This window comes from Zea mays, chromosome 9 (genome assembly GCF_902167145.1).
Source record: "Zea mays cultivar B73 chromosome 9, Zm-B73-REFERENCE-NAM-5.0, whole genome shotgun sequence".
Classification (NCBI taxonomy): domain Eukaryota; kingdom Viridiplantae; phylum Streptophyta; class Magnoliopsida; order Poales; family Poaceae; genus Zea; species Zea mays.
Window position 1 is genome coordinate 45,016,152 of NC_050104.1, and position 23,601 is coordinate 45,039,752.

Consider the following 23,601-nt stretch of genomic DNA (forward strand, 5'->3'; position numbering starts at 1 on the left):
CTTAGGTAGACAATCGGGGAAGTTGAAACGTAGAAATTCCTCGGTGTCCCAAGTAGCCTCTTCTTCTGAGTGATTACTCCATTGGATCTTATACATCTTGATCGATTTAGCCCGAGTTGATCTTTCTTTGCAATCCAGAACCTTGGAAGAGTACTCTTGGTATGATAGATTTGGCTCTATCTCCAATTATGGTTCCGCTATGACCTCAGTCGGCAATCGAACACACTTCTTCAGTTGGGATACATGGAATACATTGTGGATGGCAGACATTTTTGGAGGTAACTTCAATTTGTATGCCATGGGTCCACATGCTTCTATGATCTCATAAGGTCCAATGTAGCGAGGGGCTAACTTGCCTTTGATCCCAAACCTCTGCACTCCCTTGGTGGGTGATACCTTCAAATATACGAAATTTCCCACCTCGAATTGGAGAGGTTTCCTTCTCTTATCATGGTAACTCTTCTGTCTGGCCTGAGCAGCTTCTAAATTCTTCCTGATTAGTTTGACCTTCCTTTCGGATTCAGTCACAAAGTCAGGTCCGAAAACTTCTCTTTCTCCAGGCTGAGACCAAATGAGGCTGGATTGATAACTGTTATTATAAGCAAACTCTACCAAGGAGAGGTGCTTATCCCAGTTCTTGCCAAATCGATCGCACAAGCTCTCAACATATCTTCAAGGATCTGATTTACCCTCTCGGTCTGACCATCAGTGTGTGGGTGGTAAGCTGAACTTCTGATTAGCTTGGTTCCCAAAGACTCTTGAAGTTGTTCCCAAAATCTGGCAACAAATTGTGCTCCTTGGTCAGAGATAATGGTCTGAGGTAATCCGTGCAAACACACGATGTGGTTAATGTACAGCTCTGCATACTTCTGAGCCTTATCAGTGGTGTGCACTGGAAGAAAATGTGCCACTTTCGCCAATCGGTCCACAATAACCCAAATTGAATCATGATGATGAGAGGTGTTGGGTAGACCCACGATAAAATCCATGCTGATGTCATCCCATTTCCACGAAGGTATAGATAGGGGTTGCAAAGCTTCAGCTGATTTCAAGTGGCTTGCCTTTATCCTCTGACATGTGTCACATTCTGATACATATTGGGCTATCTCCCTCTTCATTTTGGTCCACCAATACAAGGGCTTTAGATCATGGTACATTTTGGTGCTTCCTGGATGCATAGAGAATTAGGAGAGATGGGCCTCATCCAAGATTCTCTTCTTGAGGTCTTTATTTTTAGGAACCACCAATCTGCTTTCAAACCACAATATACCCTTTCCATCTTGACAGAAACATTTATACTTCTCTATCCTCTGACGGAGGTTCTCTTTAATGATTTGCACTCCCTTGTCACTGAGTTGGGCCATGATGATCTGGTCTTGCAAAGTTGGCTCAACGGAAATGTGAGACAAAGCACTAGAAGGAATCACTTCAATCTTCATTTTTCTCAACTCATCAGATAGGGTGTTGATGTGAGAATCCATCATAATACAGTTGCATTGCAATTCCCGACTCAAGGCATCTGCCACCACATTGGCCTTCCCTGGGTGATAATGTACCTCCAGGTCATAGTCCTTGATCAGCTCTAGCCATCTTCTATGCCTCATGTTGAGATCAGCCTGAGTAAAGATGTACTTAAGGCTCTTATGATCTGTGAAGATGTTGCGATGGGTTGCCATCAAATAGTGTCTCCATATTTTCAATGCATGGACCATGGCTGCTAACTCCAAGTCATGAGTGGGATAATTTTGCTCATGAGGCCTGAGTGTTCTTGATGCGTAAGCAATGACTCGGTTGTCTTACATCAAGACACAACCCAGTCCAGTGCCAGAGGCATCACAGTTACATCAAATGGCTTGCTGCTTTCGGGTTGCGATAACACCGGTGCTGTGGTCAGATGTTGCCTCAATGTGTGGAAGGCATCTTCGAACTTCTGACCCCAAACAAACTTGGCTTCTTTCTTTAACAATTCAGTTACGGGCTTCGCAATTCGAGAGAAATTCGGAATGAATCTTCGGTAATAACCAGCCAGTCCTAGAAAACTTCGAATCTGACGGACAGTCGTTGGCGGCTTCCAGTTCATCACCTCTTGCACCTTATCAGGATCAACAGTTATGCCTACCTGAGAGATAGTGTGACCCAAGAATTTGATTTCCTTTAGCCAAAAATCACATTTTGACAATTTGGCATAAAGACGGTGCTCTCACAGTCGTTGAAGCACTACATGCAAATGACCGGCATGTTCTTCTTCGTTCTTTGAGTACACCAAGATATCATCGATGAAAACCACCACGAACTTGTCTATTTCAGGCATGAAAACCGAATTCATCAGATACATGAAGTATGCTTGTGCATTAGTCAGCCCAAATGACATCACCAAAAATTCATACGGCCCATATCTGGTTGAGAAGGCGGTCTTCAGAATATCACTTGCCCGTATCTTGATCTGATGATATCCGGAGCGAAGGTCTATCTTGGAAAACACTTTGGCTCTGACCAACTGATCGAAAAGAACATCAATACGAGGCAAAGGATACTTGTTCTTGATAGTCACCGCATTAAGTGGCCGGTAATCTATGCATAGCCTCAAGCTTTCATCTTTCTTCTTCACAAACAAGGCTGAACATCCCCAAGGCGAAGTACTTGGGCGAATAAAACCTTTGTCCAACAATTCTTGCAATTGTTTCTTCAACTCTGCCAACTCAGTGGGTGGCATCCGGTAAGGCCTCTTGGAAATAGGTGTTGTTCCCGGTTGCAACTCGATGGCGAATTTGATGTCCCAGTCTGGGGGCATTCCTAGTAATTCATCAGGAAAAACATCTGCGTACTCACAGACCACTAGAATCTTCTTCAAAGGTGACTCCATCATAGCAAAAGTACATGATGGAGTAGAATCTTGGCTGGGTAGATACAACACCAGGTCTTCGGACGTAGGAGAACGGATCTCTAGAGCTCTGGCAGCTACATCCAACATTACTCGGTGTTGAGTCATCCAGTCGGCTCCGAGAATGATGTCCATACCCTCTAATCCCAAAATCAGTAGTGTGGTTTTGAAGATTTTACTTCCCATTGAGATAGGCACATTTCGGTTTAATTGGTTGGTTGCAATTTTACCCCCACGTGTGGCTATCATGAATGACCCTTTTGTATGATAGAAAGGCAGTTGTCATTTAGCACTGAACTTCTGGCTCATGAAACTATGAGATGCACCAGAATCAAACAGAATTAATGCAGGTTGATTAAAAACTGAAAAGGTATCAGTCATGATGGGGGCTCCCTCAGGTAACTCCTCCAGAGTAGTGAAGTTGAGCTTCCCTTGCCTGACTTGCACCTTCTGCTTTCTTCCTTTGTCTTGATTTGGTGCCGGCATCTGCCTCTACTGATTTCTTGGGCAATTTTTGGCATAGTGGCCCACATTGCCACAAGTGAAGCACTTGTTCCCATTACCCTGGCGGAACTACTGCTGCTGCGGAGGCTGATTGTTCCTTGGAGCGGGGGCTGGAAAATGAGTGGGTGCTGGCTGCTACTGCTGAGGTGGCCTGATCACCCATCTGCCTGCCTGCTGCTGAAATCCCCCGCTCTGATTGTGGGGAACAATCCCGAACCTCTGGGTCTGAGCGGATGGTGCTGCCATTGGTGCCTTCCTCTTCTTCTCTGCCCGGTGAGCTACAATACAATCCTCCTGAGAGATGGCCAGGTTGACCAACTCATTGAAGCTATCGGCCCGGAAAGTGTTGAGACGCTCACGCGACTTGGTGTTGAGACCCCTGCGGAAGCGGTATCTATTCTTCTCATCGGAATCAGCATGATATCCTGCGTACTGGCACAGGTCGTTGAAGACCTGAGCATACTGCAATACCGTGTGGGTTCCTTGATTGAGTGCTAGAAACTCATTCAGCTTGCGATCAAGAATTCCAGCTAGGATATGGTGCCCTCTGAAAGCAGTCTTGAATTCCTCCTAAGAAACTTCATGACTAGCAGGTAGCATAGCATGGAAGTGGTCCCACCAAGTCCGAGCAGGTCCGTGAAGCTGCTGCGCGGCGAAGCGAGCCTTGGTGTCATCAGGGCAGTCTCCCGTGAGGAGGGGAAACTTGGACTCCACGACACGTAACCACACGTCAGCGTCCAACGAATCCTCTGCCTTGGTGAACAAGGGCGGCTGTGTACTCAGGAACTCCTAGTAGGTTGCCGCTGCCGGAGGTCGCTGCGGCTAGCCTCCACCATACTGCTGAGGGTGGGGCTGGCGCTGCAAAAGATGTCGCAGAATCTCGTTCTGCTGGGCCATCAGTTCCTGCACTGTGAGAGCTGGAGGAGGTGGTGGGGGAACTTGCTCGTTTTGCCCGCAATGCTGCCTAGCTGCCATCTGAAAACAGAGATTGTCGCCATTGTTATCCCAATTCACAATTTCGAACAACATGCTATTATCTCATATGGAAGAAGAATTGCCATAATTATAATATTAAGTTCGAATGAAGATAACATGGTTACAAACATCCCATAGATCTCAAAAGTTCTCAAGGGTTACATCAATTAGGGGAAAGTACCCGTAAGTCTAGTCCAAAATCTGCCATTACTAAGCTTGCGTAGGTTTCTATCCGCCTAAAGCGTCAAAACGACTGATCAACCCCGAGTAGTGGAAGCGACACTGGATGCAGGTGAAGGGTGCATCTCGGAGGCAGTCACATTGGCACCAGGGGCTGGTCCTAACTCCTCAGGAGCCTCTTCTCCCTCGCTTCCGGCCTCATTGGCCTCCATCTCCAGGTGGTGCATGTCCAGGTGGTCATTAGCTTCTTCAAGTTCCTGCTGCACATCATGGAGCTGGTTTTCCAAGACATCAATGGTCTTGTCTCGGATCTCCACCTGCTGTTACAAGGTGGTGATGCGCTGGCTCAGGCTTCCCACCTATAGGTCCTTCTCCACCAACTTGGAGGACAAGTCGACCACGAAGTCCTCCCGGCTGTCGAGGGTGAGCTTGGTGGTTTGAGCGAGGTTAGCAAGATGTGTCATAGCGTCGCTCTGCAGGGCCTGAAGGCGGTACAGTGCACTCATGCACTGAACAGTGACCCTCCCAACCAAGTCAGGATACATCACCCACACGTCCTTCACATGGCTCACACGGTTGCACCACATGGGGTCATCCTTCTTCTCAGCAGGGAAGAGTCCCAAGGGGTGCATCACCATCTCCAGAGGATGGTAGCCATAGAAAGTCGTCAGGGTCTTCATAGCTGCTGCTTCAGTGGTGTCGTCCGTCCTGAATCCAATCGTCTCGGAGTCAAGAGAACGCTAACCCAACTGAAGGGGATGAGCCTCCAAAGTCAGCCAGACTCGGCAACATGGTACCCGATGCTCCTCGTACAGCTGCACCGTGTACAAAGGGGGCGTAGGGTAACCGGCGGAGTTAAGCACTTCCCACAAGATGGAAGGAAAACCATCGTGAGAAAGGAAATCAGAGCTAAAACGAGTGTCTCCTCCATTGGTGGGGGTGGGTGAAGTCATCTGTGGAAGGGTATCAGATGTAAAGATTATGGTGGAAGAGGAAAATAAAAGAAACTGGGTGGTTTAAAAGGAAGCGGGTTAGCTCAAATTTTTACTTCTTTAGTTTTTTATTCCCTTTAATTTTTTATAATGCATGCATGCTGGAAATAACATCTCCTTTCCGAATAAAAGGGTGCTCTTAGGGCATCCTTTAAAAAGCTCAGGACTGGCCCACAGGGCCTACTTACTTAGCCACCTATTTCTCCCACTATTCCTAAGGCCTTTCGTCCTAGGTCTAGCGGTCTAGCCCTGACGATTCACACTAGTTTCTAAGCAAGTTTTAGATTTTTGAAAATTGGTATTCATGGTTTATTGTTCTTCTCTGTGGTGGTATTTGCTCTGATACCAGCAGTGGCAGAACCGCCCGAATTACTCCAGCTTAAGTGCCTAAGTCACGCCTCAGGGACCGCAACACGCTTAAATCGGAATAACCCGTCAGTCCCTCAGATCTAGTCTGATAGAGCCACTTAACCATGATCAAATACCACAAACTCACTTGAAGGTGAGTCACAGAAGAAATACAATAAAGCAGGAAAACCTCAAATTAAAGTACTGGAATTATTACATAAGTCGGAGTCTTCCAAGTAGCTGATATGAGTTCACAAAATAAACTGCAGCGGATAATCGATATTGTCAAAAGCGAGGAATAGGGCAAGGCCTAGCCCACTACTCCTCCTGCTCCTCTCCTGCTAGAGCAGCATCCCACTCGACCATCCAACCCGGTGGCAGGGTGGTAGGTCAAGTTACACCATCAACCATATCTTGAAGCGTACCTGCAAAAATTATGCCACAAGCAAGGCTGAGTATACTAATACTCAGCTAGACTTACCCGGTGTGAGGAAACTACTCCTCTACCTATAGACCATGCAGCTGTTTGGCTGAGGGGTTTGGTTTGCCAAAAGCACTAGCTGAGTCTAAAATCAATTTTTAGCTTTTCAATGTCTATCATCATTATCTTAGCTAAGTTTGCTCCTTCTAAGCATACATGATAACAAGCATTTAGTACAATCAACAAGTTATCTCATGTAAACCTCATTTCACTTCTTACTCAATGTAGTACAAGGGGTCAAGCAGTCTCATTAGCTGTGAGAAGCAGACGATTCGAATCGAGTTTTTAAACCTTGCAAGGAAAATCTAAGCACACGACATGTAAGGGCACTCCGTCCCCACACACTCCAACCATCCCCATCGATTCCCTGTTCGCGGCCAGGGCTCACTGCCTTGGCATACAATGCTCCACTGACTCCGGCTGCCGCCGTGCAGTGACCGCACTTGTACCCACCATAGCTAGCATGGGAGACCCAGTCCCAGGACGAGTGAGGAGAAAAGTTCGCGTCCGGCTTCACTCAGGTACTAGGTTTACCGGTTACCATATTTCTCGACATGTGTTTAGTACGTTCAAACGCTTGACTCATGTATCCACACATTAATCCTTAATTCCTTTTCCCGTCTCATCGACAAGGCATCCTCCCTGGATCCAAGTCCATATGCCATCATAGATCCCGTTATCAAGATGAATACAATCAATTCCTGACCTCGCGCGAGTGCTAGAAAAATCACTCGACTTCTACCAAGATCCTAATTTAGCAAAGCAGCTACTCGACCTAGCATACTAGTATCCATCTCAAATAGGAATCCTAAATTCATGCAACTAATGGTTTCAATCAACTCCTACACTTCAGTGCACATTACAAGCCTATAAACATTAAGTGCAATAAAGTAGCATATATATATAACTTGGTTATGCATAAAACTGGGGCTTGCCTTCAAATGCTAGGGCTGCGGGGAGATCCTCGATGGAAGTCTCGGGAGCTTGCTCCTGGTCTTCCTCGCGGACAGCTCCTTGCTCAGGGATGAGCACGTACTCTTCGTCAGCGAGATTGCAATCTAATGAATGCAATGAGTAAGATACATGCATGGCATGATATGCAATTTAGCAATTAAACTTTGATGGTGAACGATCAAATTAATAAGGTAGAGCTTAATCTTACTACTGAAGATTTTTGTGGTACACTTAGCAAATTAGGGTCAAGCTTGGTTAAGCTAATTGGTAAGTTTATTTCGATATTCCGTTTATTTCTTTTTAATGTCTTAGTGAGAGTTTGTTAAGATTCCTAGCTGAATTTATTGGAGTGAGATTTATTATTCTCTCTCTTCTTTTCTATTTCTTTCATGCTTTTAAGGTGGGTTTGAACTACAAGATAGCTTAATAAATTTCCAAAAATTCTGCAACAATTACAATGGCTTCTTACTGGTGTATAATTCTCTGTCTCAAAATTTGGGGCTTAAAAAGTGAGGGTTTCTCTCTATATAAAATTATCAAACATTAGAGCAGAGGGGGTGTTTTGAACTACAACCTCCTTTTAACAGGGGGTTATTTTCTAAGACTTATTTTTTCTGGCATTTAGATGTTATAACATGAATTTGTACAAATTTTTAGCTAGTAATACTTATTAGTTATTTTATTATGATTTCTAAAGTTTATAGCCAAAGGGGTGCTTTCTACTACCACTATATTTGAAAAATATCAAACAACAGATTTCTCATTTTTCCTATCTTCTTCTTTGTGCAAGAGCAATCATTCTAAAGTTTGGCAACTTTTTGCTTAAGGGAAGGGTGGTAGGAATTACTTGAACTAAATGGCCTTTTTCATGAAGTAGGGGCAATGGGTATTACTTTGCAGCTTTCAATTGGGTTTGCATTTTTCTCTGGTGGACTACTTTATTATTAATCTGGTAAAAATTTATTTGCCCACTATTGCACACTTTTTGGCTTGCTTATGATTTAATGGACATATGGCTCAATATCAAGTTTTATTTGTTCACCCTACTTAAAATAATAGACATTTTTTTGTAGTGGTGCCCTAGTGGTTACAAGTCCACTGAATTTTTCTCAACAATTTTGAAATTGTTTTCATAATTCTAATAATTGTCTTTCTAGTTTGATTAGTGTCTAATAAAACATTTCACCTTGAATTTGTTCTAGACTAGTGTTTCTTTTATTTTTCCTAGGTTCTTTATTACTTAAGTGGACTAGGAAAAATATTTGCATCCACTTTCATTATTTTCTAATACCTATATCATTTTCTTAAGTTTTGGGCAATTATGGCTTTCAATAGATAACCATGTTTAAATCTTCAATACTGTGGTGCTCAATATTTTTTAACAGTGCCTAAGTAGGGTTTGAACTTCTACAAATTTTCTTAAGTTCAGATAGAAGCATAACTAATTTTCTTCCTTTATATAAGGTTTGGTCAATTTCTTTAATTAATTCCAAACTCTAGAATTTACAACGGAAAGCACAGAGTTCAGTATTTTTATGTGATAGTTCATAATATTTTGAATCTAACAAAATTGGTTTGGCTAAATTTGGTTGAATATTACTCAAGATATAAATTTCCTAAGTTCTCTACTGAATTTAAAAAGAATAGACAAAATGGATAAAGGAAAAAGGGTTTTGCACTGGGGTCCCTGGCGAAAGGTTTTCAGTGTATTACAGACAGGTCCTCGGTTCACTATTCATCTGAGTCTATGACTCTGCAGAAAACCCCCTAGGGTTTTACGAAATCGAACCCACGATCATTCCCCTAATGGAACAGTGATCGCAGCGGAAGAAAAGGGTGGAGGGGCTTACCGGCGGTGAGGTTGCTCCGATGAGGGGTCAGGTGAGGTCCGGGGGTCTCTCGCGATCATGTCGAGGTACGGATCGTCGGCGTTGGTGGTCGGAGTATCGGTCCGCGTGCGCAGGCGGGGGAGCTCGTCGGCGGCGAGGAATCCGGCCTGCTCACGGCGCCATAGTCTAATCGAATGGGTCAGGGAGCTTTACCAGAGATCAAGGAAGGTATGCGCACGAGGAATTTGTGAATGGCTCATCGGATTGCTCGGTCTACACGCGGCTGCGGGCGACCGAAGTCCGGCGAGGATGATCTCGGGTCTCCGGTGAAGTTCTACCGGGTCCGAGGACTTGGAAAGCTTCACGGGCTACTGGCAAAGCTAACCGAGTGACTGGCGCAACTTGGAAGTGGCTGGGGGAGCTGGCCGCGGTGGCCGAGGCTCGGGCGGTGATGGCGGGCGGAGGAGAGCTCGCCGGAGTTGGAGTTCTTGCTCGGGCGTGAGGCAGAGTGAAGGGCAGACCGTTGCGCACCCAGGGTACTTATAGGCGCCCTCAGGCATGGTTGGGCGCAGGCGCGGGGGACAGAAGCCGATCGTGCTTGGAGCGCGCAGAGGGCAGCCAGTGCACGACCGAGCGCTTGGGCACGCGATCGAACACGTGGAAGTGTGATTCTGCCCGAGTTCAATCGCCCGTTGGCCGACCAAAACGTGCATATCTTGCAATGGATCCTGTGTAGCGTCTCTTCACCGTGCCAAGGTCTTCCTGTCTTGTGTGAGTCCCGAGTGAAGATATGGCCTAGGTGAGAAGATATGGTGGCCTAAAGATTGCTCTGTCACCACTGTCCAAACCGAGACAAAACCTGTGTCAAGTTGTGTCAAACGATTTGAGTTTGATCTCAAACTTCTCTAGAGTGTTCCTAGGGTGTTTTGGCACCACTTTGATATTTGGACTTCGAGGATTTGAGTTTTAGAAAACAGGGAACACAACTGAACTTTAGGCAGAGTTTGAAATTCAGTTTTCTGAATTTCTAAATTTTTCCATAGCGCATGGGTTCAAGGACTGATTTAGGGATTTTTGAAAATTCAAATGGCAAAACTTTCTTACTATATTTTGTTGGTTATTTAGTGCACTACAACTTTGTTATTTGGTTCTTACCAAAATTTTGTATTTTTCCCAAGTCTTTTCCCAAATTCCCTTTATGTGCTTAAATGGTTCACTTAGGATTAATTAGGGTTTGAAATTTCTTCTTGCCTTGAGGTTCATGACATGATTAAGGAGAATTTCTTAAGATGAAAAAACTCACTTTAACCTTTGTTATTAATTTTTGATGTTCATTCCTCTATTTGGTTCACATGTGATAATGGTTTGAGTTAGCTTAAAGAAGAAACCCTAGGTGACACTGGGGTGTCACACATTCCCTTAGGAATGAGTTTTGAGCTTAAAAACTTACGCTGCGCTCCCTTAGGAACGACTTTTGTAACTTCGTTTATTGCATTCTCTTAGGAACAACTCTTGAGCTTCGTGAATCTGTGAAGAAGATATATTTCATTCTGGTGCAGGCAGAATCATTACAAGAAATTAAAATTAAGTTTTCATTACTTGTTCCTCATAGAGAAAGCAAAATGGTGTAAGAAGTAAAAGTATTTCAGAAGTAGGATATTGCTTAGTATATGTGCTTTGATTCTGGTACAGTGTTGTTGACTGTACGAGCTTCGGACTCCTCCCTGAAGTCACGTTGTTGTTGAGGGTGCTGGCGTCCTTCTGGCTGCTGGCTTCGGGTATAAGTAGGTTGCAATGGTGGTGGCGGTGGGAGCTGAGGCTAGGAAGCTTGTGAATGGCTCGCCGAAGCAACAGAAGCTGCAGGTTGATTGCCCACATATTCTAGTATATAGGGAGAGTGGCATGAAGCAGTATGTAAGACCTACTTCGGCTGATTCTGCCAGGCTTCTGCTTCGGCGATCTCTTTTTGCTTTTGAATGGTAATCTGACACGTTCTTGTCGTGTGGCCCTTGTCTTCACAGAATAAGCAATAGATTTTTCTGGGCTGATCCCCATATCTACCTCCGGAGCCCCTGCCGCCTCTGCCCCTTGGAGCTGGTGGCCTGAAGGAGCTTTGCTGCTGTCCTGAAGACTGTGAGCTATGCTGTGGCCTTTAAAACTGGCTTCCTTTGTCATCATTCTAGATGGAGCTGTGGATTGATCTGACATGCCTAGGGTGGATTCTTCCTCCGAAGCCCCTAGTCATCTCATAAAACCTATAAGCTTCATCCCTTCTTTGGCGGAAATCATTATCAGCCTGGATGTACTCATCCATTTTTTGAAGCAGCTTCTCTAGAGTCTGGGGGGTTTCCTGGTGAAGTATTGAGCCGTAGGCCCTAGCCGAAAACCTTTGATCATGGCCTCAATGACGATTTCATTGGGCATTGTGGGCGCTTGTGCTCTCAGACATAAGAACCTTCGGACATACGCCTAAAGGTACTCCTCATGGTCTTGTGTGCACTGAAACAAGGCCTGAGCAGTGACTGGCTTTGTCAGAAACCCTTGAAAACTGGTGACCAGCATGTCCTTAAGCTTCTGCCATGTCGTGATTGTCCCTGGCCGGAGAGAAGAGTACCATGTCTGGGCCACACTTCGGACTGCCATGATGGACTTTGTCATGACTACGGTATTGCCCCTGTATGAAGATATAGTTACTTCGTAGCTCATCAGAAACTGCTTCAGATCTGAGTGCCCATCATACATGGGGAGCTGAGGTGGCTTGTATGATGGGGGCCATGGGGTAGCCTGCAGTTCTGCTGATAGAGGAGAAGCATCATCAAAAGCAAAATTTCCATGATGGAAATCGTCATACCAATCATCATCATTGTAGGAATTGTCCTGACGAAGCTCTCTTTGTGGAGGTCTTCGGTCCTGGTCATCTTGAGTAAGATGACGTATTTCTTCAGCAGCTTCATCGATCTTCTTCTGTAGATCGGAAAGACGAAGCATTTTCTCTCTCTTCCTTTCGACCTGTTGATGGATAGCTTCGAGATCCCTTATCTCCTGGTCCAGCTCCTCCTCCTGGGGTGTTGGACTTGTAGCCTTCCTCTTTTGAGTTTGAGCTTCGCGTAGTGTGTCCTGGTTGACGTCCAGTGGCTGCAGTGCGGCTCCTAGCTCTGAAGAAGTTTTCTTCGGTGGCATGACGAATGTCATGGCTTGCCGAAGGTGGTCGATTGAGTTCACCGGAGGTGGGCGCCAATGTTGGGGACTTGTTCTCAAATGCTATGAGTTAAGAACAAGGCAACACAAAACATTAATGGTTAATGTCCTTCGTCCTTCGAAGCATTATCTCCCTTAGGATATAATGATCTTCAGACGAAGGTTATGAAGGACGTACCTTCATCATTACAGTGTATATTAATGGAAGTAGAAGCATATGAAACATAAGAAATAACATGAATAATCATATGACACCATTTATATATCTTTATTATATCATCATGAACATGTACAATATTGAATTACATTTGTACCTTCGACTTCACAGAAGGCAAAAGTCCAAGTGTGATGCACGAGTGAATACAAGTTAGCGTGAACAGTATGGGGGTATTGTTCATCTATTTATAGGCACATGGCACAACCTCTGTAAAATTACATTCATGCCCTTTATGTTTACTATCGACTTAAGTCGGTTCCGTTTTCTGCTGCTGAGCCAAAGCTTCCCTGCGCGTAGCTTCGGAACTGATTCAACCTTCGTCCCGACCATGCTTTTTATATTGTGTACAACTTTATTCCGAGTCCAAAGGTTCTTGTACATGTATTATACTTGGGAAACATTGTTAATCGTGTTTTTGAGGACCTTCGGAAGACAAAGGCCCCCAACAGTATCTTTCATTTGTAGAGGGAGGCAACATTGTTAGTGGTGGAAATATTGTTGTTGTTGGTGGCAATAAGTTGTCGTCGAACGATAGAGGAAGAGCTTGGAGTAGTTGACGTCGAATACGTCAGAACATAACATCATAAGTTGGATGGAAGATGACCCATTGTTAGGGCTGGGCAAAAAACCCGTAACCCGAAACCCGAATTTTGTTCGAGAATTTCGGTTAGCAACTTGCAAAACCCGAATTTATTTCGGGTATCACAATCGGGTACCCGAAATACCCGAATTACCCGAACTTTCATGTGTCATGTACTCATGTTATGCTTAATTATTAATTCGTGCATCTATAATTATGTGTAAGTGTGCATAACTTGTGATTGTAGATTGCTTGTGTTTTATATGTCCATGTATATCATTATTCAAACTGTATTTTTATACTAATTTAATAGGGTGTATGTGTTTTTATGAAGCCGACACAACAATTCGGGTAGTTCGGGAATACTCGAACCCGAACCCGAAATTCCGGGTACCCGAATTTTCGGGTATTGTAAAACCCGTTGTAGTTTCAGGTATCGATTCTCAAAAACCGAAATTTTAAATACCCGAATTATTCGACCCGAAATTTTCGGTTAACCCAAACGCCCACCCCTACCCATTGTAAAGGTTAGAAGTGCTTCCAAACCTTTTTTGTCCTCACCTGGTGTAGGATCACAAGAAAAAGGATTTTAGATATCTACTCTCCCGTTCGCTAGTGCACACAGGCACCCAGGATGAAGAGACTATGGTGGTAGCACAATAGAATAAAGTAACAATCGGAGTGGAGAGGACATATTTAAGTACAACTACCTCCACTTCCACAAGTGAGATAAGCTAAAGGATTTCCACTTTCACTCTTTGTTGCACATATAAATAGGATTTTGAGAAGTTAAAAATTCTATATGAGCCAAGCTTAGCTATATATTTGATAGTTTTTTTTGGAACGCAAGCTTTGCCCATAAAAAAGGCAAGGAGCATATGTTCGTTGCCCAATGGTACGACATGCTACGCCAGATGGTTCATTTTCCATGTGCTTCGTTTGTGGATCAGCAGAGCCTAGCTACTCTTGTCCGTATGTAGAGAGCCAAGCTTCCACAAGACAACCTCAACATATTCGAGAAACTCTTGTTTGGTTAGATGTGTAAGTCTATACAAACTAGATGCACTACCGGAATCAGCTCCTTTGTCGTGTGTCTGAGACACACGGCAAAGGCTATTTTACACTCGGCAAAGCCTTTGCCGAGTGTAACACTCGGCAAAGAACGCTCGGCGAACTGTACATCGGCAACAGCCTCTTTGCCGAGTACTTTTTGTCGGGCACTCGGCAAAGAAAAGTCACCGTCACGGCGCCAAGTGACGGTGACGGATCCTTTGCCGAGTGCCTTCTGTGGCACTCGGCAAAGAGGCCAATTTTGTCGAGTGTGAGGCCCTCGGCAAAGACTGGTCCAGTGGACCCCACCGCCAGTCCCTGTGCCGAGAGCTCTAGTAGGCACTCGGCAAAGGAGGCTTCTTTGCCGAGTGTCTGGTGGACTGGCACTCGGCAAAGAACCCTCCAGTGGGCCCCTTTGCCAGTATCTTTGCCGAGTGCCTTGGCAACAGCACTCGGCAAAGATGTCTTCGCCGGTTCCCAGGTTTCCTTCTTTGCCGAGTGCCATTGTCAGCACTCGGCAAAGATGGCTTTACCGGTTCCCAGGTTACCTTCTTTGCCGAGTGCCATGGTCATAGCACTCGGCAAAGCAACCCTTTGCCGAGTGTTACACTCGGCAAAGTGACCAGGATGTCCCTTTTTTATTTGCTTTTGTTGTTCCATCCAAACAAACAAAAGATATATATCATTCACATCACATTATATATCAATCACATCACAAAATGAACACATTTATCATCAACACCATATATATCACAAAGTCTCACTAAAGTCTCACAAAACAGATCACAAGTCTCACTAAAGTCAGGATCATCACAAAACAGATATAAGTCTGCATCATCACTAACATCACCAAGTATCTCACAAGATAAAGTCTAACTAACATCACCAACACTCATAAAGGTAAGTCTGGATCATCACAAAACAGATCATCAACGAGGTGGGCATCTGGACTGGTTCGGCGAAGGACTGGACGAAGCATGAGGGTTGTTCGACGCCGCCGATTGACCCTGCGGAGAGAAGAGATTGTATGTGTGAGAACATATGAATATATATCATGCAGTACTAAAATTCTGATACTCACAGGAGTAGTGAACTCTGTAGGGTCAGCTGCAGGGAACAACGGAGGTGGTGGAGCATGACCCTGTGCGGCGCCAAGGCTCTGCATGTACGCGAACATCTCCGCCATCCTCTTCTCCAGCTCCTCACGTTGCCTCCTCTCATCATCTAGCTGAGTCTGTAATATTTTGCCCTAATGTTACGATAATGCAAAGAGAAGATATATAAAAATCAATGAACGATGAATAGATAAGGAATAACCTGGAGTTGCTGGATACGATGCTGTGAGGTGTCCTGCCGAGGTCGTATGGCTGGGCTCGCGCTCGTGCTCCTTGCTCGCACCTGAGAGAGAGTGGGAGTGGAGGACGAGTCGATTGCCCCGTCGGCAATCCAGTACCGCTCATGCCTCTTGCCTCCTCCGACCCTCATGAGGACATCTCCGTCGATGTCCTCGGTCCTCGGATCGTAATCTGGCCCATGGACCTCCTTGGCCATGGCGGTGTACTCACTGAGTCGGCTGTGGATGGCGGGGTTGGTGTACGCCTCGGGCCCGTGATCCGGGTTGTAGGTGTCGTCGGACGTCGCCTTCCCCTTGTGGGCCATGGCATATGCCGAGAACGTGGAGCAAGGCGCGCCACCATGTGCCGCCGACTGCGAGAAAACCAACGAGATGGTTAGAAATCATGTCTAATCGAAAGTTATATACCTAAATAAAAAAGAGCGCGTACCCATGCTTCCGCGTATTTGCCCAGGCTGCGGCTGCCTTGATGGTGGGAGGGACCTTGCATCAGCAAACGCCGTTCCCGGCTAGCGTTGTGCGCCTCATCCCACTCAGCCGAGCACCACCTCTGCACCATCTGCTCCCAGCACTCAGGATGCACGGCGCACCAATGAGGAATCATCTAAAAAAATATAAGTAAAACTATTTTACTATCAACGGCACGATGGCCGACAATCACATTTAATCGACATCCATATCCACCATCACATTATATAGAAACTATTTTACTATCGCCACACAATCATATCTAATCGGCATACAACTAAAACTAGGACCCCTACACAATCATATCTATCGCCACACAAACATTATATAGAAACTTTCTACGTACTGCGCTACTGTGCTACTATCGCTTTTATTGTGAAGTGGAACTACTTATGTATATCAACAAAAAATACATCATGGTGAGTGTGCACACCCTACTCGATCTAATAAGTCACTTTCATCTCACAATACTCTTAGTGCATATATATTCTCTATTGCCTAGCTCAAAGGAACGGGCATACAATCTATCTAGTATAGTATAGTATTACTACATACGTACCTGCTGCTGGAGCGCAAAGATGTGTGCGACGCAGACGGCGGCGAACGGGCAGACGATGCGGCGCGGACGGCGGCGAGCGGGCAGACTGCGCGGCGCGGACGGACGGCGCGTGGGCGGGCGGACGGCGCGGCGCGATGGCGGACGGCGGGGTGTGGCCGGACGGCGGCGCGTGGGCGAGGGCGTGGGCGACGGCGCATGGGAAGGACGGCGGCGCGATGGCGGACGACGGCGCGATGGGCGAGGGCGTGGGCGCACGGTGTGGCGCGATGGCGGACGGCGGCGCGATGGCGGACGGCGCGTGGGCGAGGGCGTGGGCGGACGGCGCGGCGCGATGGCGGACGGCGGCACGGCGCTTGGGCGGACGGCGGCGCGATGGCGGACGGCGGCGCGTGGCCGGACGGCGGCGCGTGGCCGGACGACGGCGCGTGGGCGACGGCGCGTGGGAAGGACGGCGGCGAGTGTGAAAATAAGAGTGAAAGGTGAAGGAAGGAGAAGAAGAGGCTGTCGGTCTGTATAATTGATGTCTTTGCCGAGTGCCCGCGATCTGGCACTCGGCAAAGATTTTTTTAAAATTAACAAATATACTTTGTCGAGTGCCTGCGATCTAGCACTCGGCAAAGGCTTCTTTGCCGAGTGCCTGTCTGGTGGCACTCGGCAAAGACTAGACTTAGGGTTTTTAAAAAACCTATGCCGACTGTCGCACGGGAGCCGCTCGGCAAAGCATTCTTTGCCGAGTGCCTAGGCTTGGACACTCGGCAAAATATATTTTTATTTTTTTTATTTTGTTTACCAAACTTTTTGTGGTATGTTCCTACACTATGTAGACCTACATATACCATTTTGGGACAATTATAAATGTGTTTTCAATAGCTAGTAGATTTAGTTCGTTTATTTGAATTTTTTCGGAAAATTTAGATTTGAAATGCAGGTCACTCGAAACTTAGAAAACTGTGCATACAAAAATGATATTCATGTTACTTAGCATAGGTTACAACCGATTTCAGGAGCGGATCGGAAACTTTGAGCAACATGCTCACTAAACATGGTCCTAAACTTGCCATCCACATGTTTAAAATTTTTATAAAACACAAACAAAGTCAGAAAATCATGAAACTTGTCCACGTGTCATGATATCATATGTAGAGTCTGTGATAAAAAAATTAGAATGTTTGGAGAAAGGTGTGAGACATTATGTGTAGAAACCTAAGAGAACCACACATGAAATCATAGAGTTTCAATGTGGATCTCTTAGGTTTGTACACATAGTGCATTACAGCTTTCTCGAAACTTTTTCAAATTTTTATCACAGCCTCTACATATGATATCATGACACGTGGACAAGTTTCATGATTTTCTGACTTTGTTTCTGTTTTATACAATTTTTAAACACATGCATGGCAAGTTTACGGTCATGTTGAGTGAGCATGGTGCTCGAAGTTTTCGGTCCGCTCCTGAAATCGGTCGTAACTTGTGCTAAGTAGCATGGATATCATTTTTGCATGCACGGTTTTCCAAGTTTCGAGTGACCTGCAGTTCAAATCTGAATTTTCCGAAGAAATTTAAATAAACAAACTAAATGTACTAGCTATAGAAAACACTGTTATAATTGTCCCAAAATGGTACATGTAGATCTACATAGTGTAGGAACATACCACAAAAAGTTTGGGAGACAAAATCAAAAAAATACTAATATACTTTGCCGAGTGTCTATAGAAGACACTCGGCAAAGAGCATTTTGTCGAGTGCCCAATATGTGGCACTCGGCAAAGAAGCCTCTTTGCCGAGTGCCAGCAGTTGGCTCTCGGCAAAGACTAACGGCCGTCAGCTTTGGGACGGTCGCTGACGGCCCTTTGCCGAGAGCCCCCTTTGCTGAGTGTTTGACACTCGGCAAGCTTGTCTTTGCCGAGAGCCCCCTGTGCCGAGTGTTCAGCACTCGGTAAAGGGTCTCTTTGCCGAGAGCCTATCTTTGCCGAGTGCGGCACTCGGCAAAGCTTTCTTTGCCAAGTGCCCGACAAAAGGCACTCGGCAAAGAATGCAACACTCGGCAAAGCCTGCGATTCCGGTAGTAATGTAAATATTGTTTGGTTGCCTGCGTTAAACAAGATCGGATAAATAATAAATAAAATCATTAAATTTTATATAGCAAGTGTGTTCTAATTTTGTGTGTAAAAATACAGAGAATATATATATGTAAAGTCCGTTGAGTAATTAGCTATTTAAACTAAAATATTTAAAAAAAACAAAGATAAAAAGTGTTTTGGACTGCGTGTCTGGAGAGCAACCAACATGCTTTCGGTCTGCATAAGCAGCGATGCTCTTGGTGACCGCACGGACGGAACCTAGCTCGATGGATGATTTTGCATCAAAACCACATGTATGCAACGATCATCCAACCAAACATACTGCGCTGGCTTTAAGGATCCGCGGCTACAGCCGTCCTCGCTCGTCCATGCAACCAAACGGTTTGTATTAGAGATTTCCTCTGTCTGCAAATACTCGAGAACGAACGACGGAGAAATCGGTTTATTTTAGTATTAGAGCGACCGAGTGCATTTTGTATTATACCTTCCGTCCATCAACGGCGCCAACTTCCTTGCATCCGCCCGGTCCAACCTTGCATCGATTGCATCGTGGTTTTTCTTACTATCCTAGTTTCCGCAGCCAAAGTTGATCTGCCCGTTCGGCCGCTCCAAAGTATAGTACAATGCTCCACACGGCACAGCTATTTAGTGACCCACATCACGAGTCCCCCCGTCACACTGCATGCTGCACACGTACACAGAGCGAGATGCACGCAATGGCCTCGCCGCTGCTGGCGGCGCGACTGCTCGTGCTCTGCCTTCTCTGCGGCGGCGCCTGCGCAGCGGCGAAGCGGCGATACCTCTCCGTCAGCATGGACGAACTGCTCGGGGGCAGCTCCAAGAAGGCTCACGTCGACTGCCCTCCCTGGAACAAGTCAGGTACGGCCGGCCAAGAGATCGAACCATGCATGCACCTGAAACTACGTACGTACTCCAGCGACGATCGCAGTTTCTCTAAGTTACGCAGAATCATAAGTTACGCAGAAAATAAGAGCATCTCCACTAGTTTGAGAAAATAGATTCCATATCCACATATTCTTATAATAAAAAAAAGGATTGGCGAGGAAAAAAAACAGCTCAAGTAAATTGTTTTTTTCTAAAGTTTTGACTGATCGATGGAATGCAGTAGCAGCTTACTAGTAAATGGTAATAGAAAGTTACGAACCTCGATAATGCACTGAAACTGGCAGATGTTTTTTTAAAAAAAATAAAGGAATACTCAGGTCCGAAAAACCAATTCTCAGCCCAGTGTGTGCAACAAATTTTTGAAAAAGGAAACCAATAATACTCATTGTCCTAAAAACTAGTTCGAGAAAACACATTCAGGTTATTTCCACGTTGCGACGACGTACAATCAGTTTGATGATATACGTTATTAGGGTGGACTAGTCTATACCAGTAGTACAACAACTAAGCGATACACGAGGTTCTGTAAATCAGTGTGGTGGTCCTCCCCATAAAAAACTTCCATAAAATATAAATCTAATATCTAAGTGAACATATGGTTTATTACATGCTAGATATTAAAATAATAAGAACAAATATTAGACTTTATCTTATCTAGAAGACCAAAAGGTGTATGATTTGTAAAGGAGTCTGGTCCCTTTTCTATAGTTCGTTTAGTCGCTCGTCTTTCTTCGGGTAGCGGGGTGGTACTACGTGGAATGTTGCGCTATGTGTGGCTTTCTATCATGTTGGACTTGTGTGATTTCTCACGGTCCATCTGTACGGTAACGGTCCACTATTATGTGAGAAGCGGAGGAGATGAATATACCTACGTGTTGCACGACACATGAAAATGATGTTTTATAGTAGAGATAATAAAAAGAGGATTGGTGAAATCCAGTAAGTTGTTTTTTCTTTAGTTTTGGCTGGTGCAGTGGCAGCTTAGGCCGGTTCCGATGCACCAACACATCACTATTGACTGTATGTATCTATCATCCTCAGGTTTTATCTACCAGAATTTTCTAGTGCACAATTTATACTGTCAGTCTACAACCATATTAACGCTATATCAACCTTTTATCTTATAGACTCGATGCACAACGAAACACAATATTAATTCAAGTAACATAAGCAAAATGAAAAAAATATTACAAATAATACGTAGCTAGTTCCAAAAATAATAATGCATAGATTAAATAAAGTTTATTGAATTTTAGAAAACAATAAAAGGGTAAAGTTCTTATTTAGTTCGATGACCTATTCAAGAACTGATTTCTATTGTACCACATCGTGTTCTTATACTGTCTACAACAAGATTAACCCATGTGGTGCAATAAAAATTGATTCGAGGCGAAAGTTTTGTATTTAGGGCGCCACTTTGAACTCATATCTAATTGAAGATGGAACTATGTGAATGTGGATGAATATGAGTGAAAGAAGGGAAGGTGAATGTGGGTGAAAGAAGGAAAGGACTCATCTATTTATAGCGTGTTACGTGTGAGTTTAGTTTTTTATTTGATTTTTCAAAATCAAAAGCTTAAAATTGAATAAGCCAATCAGATAGTGGACCGACCACGTCCAGTTGATTTTACCAACGGCTCTAAAGTACTTAACAGTTGGTATCGATCGCGCTGGCTCCTACACAGGCGGTACCACCTGAACCCACCGTACCGGCCGGCCGAGCTAGCTGATGCTGCGATCGTCTCGGTTGGTACTGACGGCCGGGTTCACTACGCGGTCTGACCCGTGTTGGACCTTACTATTAAATATTTGTTGTCAAAAAAAAAAAACCGGATCGATAATATTAATGCTTGACATGTACGGAGTACCTGACTTCATGCCATTGACGCACAGTGACTTCTTCCGGTAACAAGCTGACAGTCCCTGCAAGCTGCGGGCTTCCACCGAAATGCTGCGGCGCTGCCGGGTCATTTGAGCGCCACGTCCTCAACCACGACATGAACCGGCTGAGCACCCTCCTCCAGAGGTCCCTCGGCTCATCAGCCGCACCTGCAACGGCAGACCCCTTCCCCTGGATTACCTATGGACCTATGGTCCAGCACCGTCGCCCCACCGCCCTCGAGGAATTCCGATTTCATATCCTCCAACAATACCGCCAGCCGAGGCGCCAGCCGTGACGATCCCGGACAGCACCGGGACGTCCCTCGGCACTCTGGAGTTCGTCGTCACCGTCGGCTTCGGCACGCCGGCCCAGACGTACACGCTGATGTTCGACACCGGCAGCGACGTCTCATGGATCCAGTGCCTACCGTGCTCCGGGCACTGCTACAAGCAGCACGACCCTATCTTCGACCCGACCAAGTCCGCCACCTACTCCGCCGTCCCCTGCGGCCACCCGCAGTGCGCGGCCGCCGGCGGGAAGTGCAGCAGCAACGGCACCTGCCTCTACAAGGTCCAGTACGGCGACGGCTCGTCCACCGCCGGGGTCCTGTCCCACGAGACGCTGTCGCTCACCTCCGCGCGGGCGCTCCCCGGGTTCGCCTTCGGATGCGGCGAGACAAATCTCGGCGACTTCGGCGACGTCGATGGGCTGATCGGCCTCGGACGCGGCCAGCTGTCGCTGTCCTCGCAAGCCGCCGCGTCGTTCGGCGCCGCCTTCTCGTACTGCCTGCCGTCGTACAACACCTCGCATGGATACCTCACCATCGGCACCACCACTCCGGCCTCCGGCTCCGACGGCGTGCGCTACACGGCGATGATACAGAAGCAAGACTACCCGTCCTTCTACTTCGTGGATCTCGTCTCCATCGTCGTCGGCGGCTTCGTCCTGCCCGTGCCACCAATACTGTTCACACGCGACGGCACGCTCCTCGACTCCGGCACCGTCCTCACCTACCTCCCGCCGGAGGCGTACACTGCGCTCCGCGACAGGTTCAAGTTCACCATGACGCAGTACAAGCCGGCGCCGGCGTACGACCCCTTCGACACGTGCTACGACTTCGCGGGCCAGAACGCCATCTTCATGCCGTTGGTGTCTTTCAAGTTCAGCGACGGCTCCTCGTTCGACCTCAGCCCCTTCGGGGTCCTGATATTCCCTGACGACACGGCGCCCGCCACCGGCTGCCTCGCCTTCGTGCCGAGACCTTCCACGATGCCGTTCACCATCGTCGGCAACACGCAGCAGCGGAACACCGAGATGATCTACGACGTTGCCGCGGAGAAGATCGGATTTGTGTCGGGCAGTTGCTGATTATATCCTGGATGATAAATAATGTTGAGTGAAGACAAGGTCATTTCGATAGGATTACAAATTATATTTTACCTTTTAAAGAGTAAAAGTACATCATTTAAAATTACAGAGAGAATCTTATGACATCAAAAGGTATAGCATAAAAATATAATAATATTTATTTTAGTATGTTTTTTATGAGTGTTTTGCAGTGGTTATATTCAGAAAACAACTCTATACCTTTGGTGCGCATAAATTTACACTAGCGCACGTCAGTAAACCAATGGGCCCGATTTAAGAACCGTCAGTGAAGACACATTTTCACCGACGATTCTCTTAACTAAATCGATAATGGAAATTGTCCATTTCTTTTCCACTGGTTGTTTGCTTAAGTGAACTGCTTGTGATGGTCTAGTTTTCACTAACCGCCTCTATTTCCACTAGCGGTTGGTGTAAGAGAATCGTGAGTGAAAACTAGACCATCACATTCGGTTCACTTAAACAAACCGTATGCGGAAATATTTCCACTGGTGGTTCCTTACTCCAACCGCTTGTGACGGTTGTAGTATAAAAACCCCATTCTGCCTCCCCGATAAGTACTGTTGCTCACAGTCACCTTCTATTGTAGGCGATTTTAGAAATCCAGATTTCATAAAATACAAGGATATAGGTTTTAATCTTTATTTTTTTTGGAAAAAGATTGCTAAGAAAGGTTGGTTTATGTTTCTCTTGCCAATTTTTCTTTATTCTTGCTCAATTTTAGCCACCTTTTGGATCTAGGGTTTCACCATGTGTTAGAGAGAAGAGTATCTAGG

General features: G+C 45.8%; 1 protein-coding gene across 1 annotated transcript; it reads left to right on the top strand.

Annotated features, from left to right (window-relative positions):
• Positions 1 to 19,367: 19,367 nt before the first annotated feature.
• LOC103639914 (aspartyl protease family protein At5g10770) lies at positions 19,368 to 22,807 on the top strand. The gene is made up of 2 exons (XM_008662594.1): positions 19,368 to 19,530; positions 21,657 to 22,807. Exons 1-2 carry the CDS (start codon positions 19,368 to 19,370, stop codon positions 22,805 to 22,807), a joined length of 1,314 nt encoding a protein of 437 aa, XP_008660816.1.
• Positions 22,808 to 23,601: the final 794 nt, after the last annotated feature.